This window comes from Dermacentor variabilis, chromosome 3 (genome assembly GCF_050947875.1).
Source record: "Dermacentor variabilis isolate Ectoservices chromosome 3, ASM5094787v1, whole genome shotgun sequence".
Classification (NCBI taxonomy): Eukaryota; Metazoa; Arthropoda; class Arachnida; order Ixodida; family Ixodidae; genus Dermacentor; species Dermacentor variabilis.
Genome location: NC_134570.1, coordinates 17,944,466 through 17,952,500, shown reverse-complemented (window position 1 = coordinate 17,952,500; position 8,035 = coordinate 17,944,466). Strand labels below are relative to the sequence as shown.

Here is an 8,035-nt window from a genome sequence, read left to right as displayed (position 1 = left end):
TGTGTGTGTGTGTGTGTGTGTGTGTGTGTGTGGTGTGTGTGCGCGTGTGTGTGTGTGTGTGTGTGTGTGTGTGTGTGTGTGTGTGTGTGTGTGTGTGTGTGTGCGTGCGTGCGTGTGTGCGTGCGTGCGTGCGTGCGTGCGCGTGTGTGTGTGTGTGTGTGTGTGTGTGTGTGTGTGTGTGTGTGTGTGTGTGTGTGTGTGTGTGTGTGTGTGTGTGTGTGATACGTCGGGAAATGTCTGAAATATTTAGTGCGGCCTGGATTCCAGCTGACAATCAATGCACTATCTTGGACAGTTCAAACGCACACGGTTTAGGGCTAACTATACAACGCTCTCTTTCATTTCCTTTTTCGCCAATAAGTGTAACGTCCGCGGAATCATATAACATTTTTGGCGACATGGACAAGTAGCGGTGCGAGATCGTTTTCTCGAGTTATTGCTTACGAAGCGTGTTCTACTTTATAGTTTCTTGTACGCGTTCACGATGCACGGCGCTGTGGACATACTGCGCATCTAATCGTCTAACTACGCATGCCATCTTATTGCCTCCAGAAAACAAGCAACCATCGCACATACTATTTTAATTGTTAGAGCTGTTACACTGCACGGCCAAGTTGTATTGTGTTGCATAAATATAACCATCGAGGAAATGAATCGAGGAAATGAATGGGGCACGTCTCGAGAAGAATGCTGTGCCAAACGTATCGCACACGTTCCATAATACATCCGCATATGGCCGGACGCATCACCTTTGCGTGCTATCAAGGCTCGACGCTTATCACCGTCGGCGGTGAGTCATGCCGCCATATACAAATACGATAATATCGCACTTGTCACAGCGTGTCAGAGATCACAAAAAGCTCAAAAGGAAGCACTCCGCAGCAGTCACTTTGGGAACTTGTGACGTGATGATTATTCGCATTCATATACCTGGGCGATTATTTCTCTAGCGTGAACCTAATCATTCCTTACAGAAAGCACAGCTTTTCCAGTTGCCTCATGTAGTTACCACCCAGCGCTGAGGTGCGTTTGCCTCGGACTTCCACGGAGTGCCTCAACAGCAGGAACCCTCATAATGGCTAAAGGCCATCCGATCACGACTTAAGTTCCCACTGACACGCTTAGGGCCCATATTCATCCCGTTTCACGGATGCAATCAAGCTTTCCTGCCTGCCTACCTGCCAGAATGACGACGATGCAGGCGTCATTCTCCAACGTGGTCATCATTCATCGTGCCTCCCTAAGATCGGGCTTCACACCCTCGGCACGTTCACACTCAGCTTTGTGGCGTTTAAACTAATCTCAAGTGCGCCTTTCCGTACGAGGGATAAGAAGGAATACTGACCTCCCTACCATGGCCTTGAAGCAAGCAGCTCTGAATTCTCTGGAGCTCTGGAGCAAGCGCTCACTCTGTTCTCCGTTCCTTTTCATTACCCCTTCCACCTTCCTTCTTGCTCTTTCTGAGCTGCGCTACAAGCCTAAAAAAGCTCTGGATTGTTTGCGCACTATCTACTATGACCGAGTCCACATATATACGGATGCCTCCTCCACGCAGACCAGCTCCACCGGCGCAATGGTTACGCCATCACGATCAATATGCATCAGGTACAAGATTTATCATGTCACAACATCGACCGGTTCGGATCTGGTTGCCCTCTGAGGTGCGGTTTATTTTATTAACGACCAACCGGCTACACTGTAGGCAATATTCTGTAATTCCAAGGCGACTCTACAACGTCTTTTGTCAGCACTTAGTCGCGGGTCCTGTGAACAACTCGTGTCGGAGATACGAGAAATACACCATCATATGATCACGAAGGGACACGACGTCGAGTTTCAGTGGCTGCCGGGTTATTGCGGTTTCTCTGGCAACGACCTCGCCGATGAAGCTGCTAGGAAACCGCACGAAGGAGCAACCCTTGTTTCTGAACCTTTATCGAGGACTGACGCAGCCCAACACTTAAGGAAGTTAGCGCACCGTATGACATTGGAGAAGTGGCACACACCTGATTTCACTCAGCAACAATTGCATTCCCTTGACCCATCTATGCAACTGCCGCTGTTACCTGGGCTTCCACGAAATGAGGAAACAATGCTGTGCCGCCTACGCTCGGGCGTCGCATTCACCAATGCATATATGTGTTTGACTGGAATGGCTGATAGCGCCGAATGCAATACCCGTGGCGTCGAGGAGATTATAGAACATCTACAGTGCCCCCGCCCATCTTTTGAAAGTGAAAGACATGATATCTGCATAGCTCTAAAGTTAGATATAAAATCATTCACCTTGAACAAGATGGTGGGACCATGGCCTTGCATGTCGCAGCGATTTTTGAAAGCTACCGGATCGAGCGACTGTCTGTGATCCGGACTTAGTGACTTTCAGTGATATAGAGCAGGAAACTGCGACCACGTCGGCGATATGCACAGTGCATGGACTTTCTCTTCTCCTGTTAAATCCCCCTTCTCCCCCCCCCCCCCCCCAATGTATAGTAGCCAACCGGGCTCAGTCTTGGTTAACTTCCCTGCCTTTCATTTATCATTTTCTTTCTCTCTCTGTCTTTCTGAGAACTGAGGTTTGAGTCATTTGGGACATAAAATTGCACATTCATGGAAGTCGTATATTCTAAATCAGCATTTGAGCTGCAATCGTGGCGCACCTCACCTGGAAACTTGGCAGTACATACGTGCGGTCCTTCGTTTTAGGGAAAAACCTGATAACGCGCGATTATCGCACCCCGAACAAAATTTGTGAAAATTGGTGCATTGCGCGCATTTCCCGCACGCCGCATATACATGTAAATGGCGCTAATGCACTAGGAAGCGAATTAACGCAGCGCTGACGCTGTTCTACATTGCGTATGGTCGATGTGATGTAGAGATGATATTTACCTAAATACATTACGTTCAAAGGAGGGTGGCTCATTTGTTTAGTGGGTATTCCATTATTTTTTGTGGAACAGCGTATAAATCAGAAACCAGTAAAACCGGACGAGAACAGAAAAAGACTAAAGGCCTGAGAGGTATACCCTTTCCCTCCTTCTTTTTCTAGGATGGACGCCGAGATGTTCCCATTACATTTGATTACTTACGTCAAAGAGGACTTGTAGGATAAGGAAAAGCATGAAACCTCCTGCGAAGCATGACCCCGTGCAGTACTTTCCGCATATTTCGTAAAAAGAGTGCGAAGAACAACGCAAAGAAAGGATCGCCAACCCGTGTTTAGCTGTTGTTGCTGGTAATATGGTTACATTTTAATATAGTAATGATAATTTGTAGAGATGAGCATGTAACTTGATTCGCGAGCATTTCTCTTTGCCCTTACATGTTCCTGTGAGTGATTTCGCTTGTTCGAATAAAACGATTGTATACAAAAGAGGAAGATTGCTTATGTTAATCTTTTGTGAAAGTTGCCAGAAAGATCCGCAACTTTGCATAATTAATTCCATTGGCAGTTATTCATAATCAAGTATACGTATACCCCTGTGCCCTGAACTCACTGCGAGGATTAACAATAATTTTTAGTGTAATGCGCAAACTCGCTTTCTGTTCTTATTCCTAAATGGCGAAGACGAATGTTAGGAAACGTACCTGGTATAGGTTGCGTCATCATCAGTATATGTAGTCAGGGAAAATATATAAATATCCCAATTCATTGAGCCTGAGACTGACGACGTAATGAGGTACGGTCAGAGGTAAATTGGCCACGATGAAACGAATATGGGTTTCGGTGCGTAAGACGACAAGAAGTCGGCCAGTGAAGAACGATAAAACTGTTTCGAGAAAACATCGAGGCTGATATGCTACGGGAAAATCAATGTACAAATAGCCGGAGAGCGGAAGAAAGTCATCAAAATAATGGCACCATGTAACTATACAGTGGAGCACTATGAATGGAATAACCGGGTTCCTGAAAAGCTAGACGATGCATGCCGCCACAGACTGATAACGCTCTGTTCAGTGACGAATTGGTCGACTCAAATAGAACAAACTAAACCTTTGAGCCAGTTTTTTCCTATTCGTTCTTTATGCGCTAGTACGTGCGTTTGCGTGGCTTTGTCTTCTCTCCTTCTCCTTTCCCGCCAATGTACACAGATCCACGCGTGTAGTACAAGTAAATATACAGCATGCCACAGTTGAAGCCGTTCAAGCATTCGCAAACAAACATCTCTCCATGTTGACCCTAAGGACAAAGGTGCCCCAAAGGACTTCCGGTGAAGAACTTCCGTTAGTCGTCTTGTTGTCGTGCCTCTCCACCCCGACAACCCGTGCTCAGCCCAGCTAATGCTGTGCGACTGCCTGAAGCATGCTAACTGGGCGTAGCGATGATTTAAGTGTGTCAGTGTTCAGCAAGTTGCATTAAAGCTATATTTCCTAGCCGTGAGAAAGCTTTCATTTCTACAGCTTACAGTTCAGCCAGAGTTTCTACATTTGCAGAAAAGCCGCTTCGTGCGTGCCTTTTCCTCAAAATGGCTCGGCCCTGTAAAGGCGTCGCCATTGTTGCCCGACTCGCACGCGCTCGACGCTGTAAAACCCGACAACTTGTAGTGGCACCCAAGTATGAGTCAACTAGGGAAGAACGTGTGCCAATACAATTCGTGAACGTACGAGAACCTGACAGCATGCGCCACAAGCTTGGCTATTCTGCCGAATAATTATTTAAGGGACGTCAAATAAACGCCGCTCTATGTTCGCTATTTCCGCAAGCAAAACGCGACTTACCGATTGTTACGTATACTACACGTCTGTTTATGTGAGGCAGTAAAATCTATATCTTGTACCTTGCAGTTTCGAAGACGTTACCCAATATTCTCTATTTAGTAGCGGATTCCTCCCACCCCCCTACTTTTCATGATGTGAACTGTCTGGATCTGAACACCCTGTATACCCATCATGTTGCACACAACGCATGTTGGCACCAATGATGCGAGCTCGATACACTAAATGCTTGGACGAAACCAACAGCGTGTTAAATAAGTTGAAAGCCATGGCAGGACTGCGCATCTGCAAAACGATCGCAACCGCGTTTAAAATTCCAGCAGCGCAGCATACCTGCCGTGCCACCAGCGAAGATGGTATAGAGTTAACCGCTTACAGTACGAGAGAGTGGCGTTTGCACACTAGCGCGTCCACACTACGTAAATCAAATATGTCAGCGTCACCAATATTCCTTTCCGAGCTTAAGAAGGCAGCGTACGTCGTAGTTCCGCGGGTTAAACTAAAATTTGTAAGAGCAGGGTTCGGAAGAGCAGCGCTGCCCACCACCATACATCACGTCACAGTCTGCAGCGCGCGTGTCTGCAGAGGCCAGGCGAGGACGGCGACAGCTTCACCACTGTAGGGCGATCCGGATGGCACGTATCGGCCGGCGCACACATTGTAATCCCAACAGCACACACACGTTGTCGCACTGCCGCTCCCTGTGCACACTCGACGGCCGCACTGCTGAGAGCCTGCGTGGCTGAACGTCTCGCGGACGGCGGAGTCCGGAGGCGCGGCGACATCCTGCAGCGAGGACGCCGGTCTCCGCGTCCGAGGCAAACACTCCCGAAGTGTTCGCGGGAAGGCGTCGGCGGCCCGGTTTTCCGCCGACATTGTGTTCCAGCGACTACTCGTAATCCTCGGGGAAGCACTGGAGGGGGTCGCGAAGTGCGCCTCGCTTGTTTGCAGATGTCCGTCACATCCCTCGCTGTCCGGTGCCACACACACGCACTCACGGAATGCAGGGGCCCACATCCCGCGTACTGTCTGTAACAGGAGCAGGCGCTTGCCAGCAGTGCACCCGTGCTCACCGTCGAGCAAGGCGAGTCGCTATAAGGCACGATATATAGCAGCGCGCATTGCACTATACGCACGATGGTTGCCTTTCGAGCAACAGAAGCGCTCTTCTGGCCTGCCTTATCATGAAAGCAAATGCTCTCAACAAAATCGTCACAGTGCGTCTTTTTCGTGTGTTCTGATGTTGAATTAAAACATCAATGAAGCAAACACTGTGGGTGAAACAATTAGCAGGAAAGAAATAAAGATGATCACTTTGCACGCTGTAGGAATTATATGAATGTGCTGTAGATGACTCCTGGCTTGAAAAACGCCGAGGAAGCCACATACAGTAACATAGTGAGTGAGGCTCAGACAGTGACAGAATGTAAATGAATATGCAGGGTTGATACTTAGAACAGATTGTAATTTCCAGTGGTGCTTTGTGTGCTCATCGGGCATAAGCGGGGTACGTAATCCACTGGTCTCAGCCCCGAAAGTCGTAGCACACAGCCGGCTAGCTGAGGTGAGTAAAACGGCAGAAGGTAAGCGGCTTACACGAGACTCAGGGTCGAACTACACCGTTTTCTCCTTATAGCACACCTGTCGGACTTCTGTCTCCTATTTTTAGCTCAAACTATCTGTGCTGCTTGAGCGTTATTCTTTCTTTGTGTGTGTGTGTGTGTGTCCTTATCACGTAGCGCTGGCAGGCGCGTCGGAATCGCTTGCCGCTGTACTGATAGAATCCGGCAGCTCGCATGCAGTGTTCAAAATCTCTCCGGCAACATGGTGCACCGGTGCATCGCGATTTCCCGCCGAACCGTAGAGCCCGAGGGAAGCGGGTACAGAGAAAGGGGGGGCAGGGGAGCCCCGTACTCACTCGTGGGTTCCATACCGGCCCGCGTCCCGCGCCGAATCCCCGGCTGCGCGGCCGCGGATGCGCGCCGACGGCCCCCGACGCCTCATCCCCCCCGCGCCCCCTTCGGAAAGTGGGCGGAGCATCGTCGAAGGCGGAGCGGCACCCCGCCTTCTTCTTCTTTGACGCACTGCGGCAACGCACTGCGGCCCTAGCCGTGGGGGGGCTGATATCGAGCAGCTTTCAGCGATGTTCCTCGCGCCCGTTTTAGTGGGAAGTGTATGTGCGCGTGTGTGTTACGCGGAAAGCGTTGATGCCAGCCTTTGGAGCGTCGGAGGTGCTTCGCGCAGCCGCGCCGGGAACGAGAAGGAGGACGATCAGCGGCGAGCGACTCCGCCCGGCGCAGCCTCTCCCGGGACCAGACGTGCTGCGCATTCTTGACGGCGCAGTAGAGAACGCCGAGGCGAATCTCGGTGTCAGCTGCTGGGAGATGGGTGGGACGGTTGGAGGAAGGCCGGATTAAATCGAGAACCGCCGCTCCGGCACCCCTCGCTTACCCTCCGAGCTCCCCTCTCCGCCGGTAGGGTGCCCACGTCGGGAGGAGGCGCGGCGACATTGCTGGGCCTACGGATACGGCCTTCTCTGTTCGGATAGTCTGTGGCAAGGTCTGCCGTGTCTCCCATACTGACAGCGCTTCACCAATGTGCCACACACGCTAGCGCTCTCGTGGCAGCGCACAACTCGTGGGGCGCTTGCCCTTGACTGCGAAAGCAGGCTGCCTTGCTCCACTCTTGAGACAGGAATAACTGAAGAACATTGATTGATTGATTCATTCACTTTTATTTCGTCTCATACAGCTGTAGCCCATATAGCGGTTAAGTATAGTACACACGAGAGTTAACCTGTTGTTCGTTTAACAAAATATGATTCCCTTATAATAAAAAAGAACAGCATCAAAATAGGGGGGCCTTGTCTGATCGCGATCGATTTCGTTTTCCAGTTCATTCACCAGTGGTTCGGAGACGGACATACGACCGCTACAGTCAGCATCAGTTGCTCGGCACGACGGATTATAAGACTAATGGACGATGAAACAATATCGTTACAGAATACGCACCCAGATTCAATTGCGGAAGCACTGCATCTTGGTAAACAAAAACGAGTAGTGAAGGCAAAAATAGCAGACGTCTCTACGTTGACAACTTACAACAATCTTTGCAAAGCGCCTTCGGAAAACTTCGCCACGTGTGAGAAAATCACCTGCCGAAAAAAATTCCTGCGAATAGAGCTACACCTAGCACCACCGCTCGCCCTCCCTCCACCCTTTTTCTTCTTTCTTTTTTTTCCCCAAATGCGACGCATGCGAAAATATCGCCGCGTGCGAAGCGCGTGTATACCAATATCTTCGGCCTATAAGCCAGT

At 49.9% G+C, this 8,035-nt stretch overlaps 1 protein-coding gene across 1 annotated transcript in view; it reads right to left on the bottom strand.

Annotated features, from left to right (window-relative positions):
* LOC142575214 (uncharacterized) overlaps positions 1-6,698 on the bottom strand; it is a 234,826-nt gene extending 228,128 nt beyond the window's left edge. The window contains exon 1 of the mRNA XM_075684351.1: positions 6,638-6,698. Within this exon, the coding sequence (XP_075540466.1) occupies positions 6,638-6,650 (13 nt within the window). The 5' untranslated portion in view covers positions 6,651-6,698. The remainder of the gene's footprint in view (positions 1-6,637) is intronic.
* Positions 6,699-8,035: the final 1,337 nt, after the last annotated feature.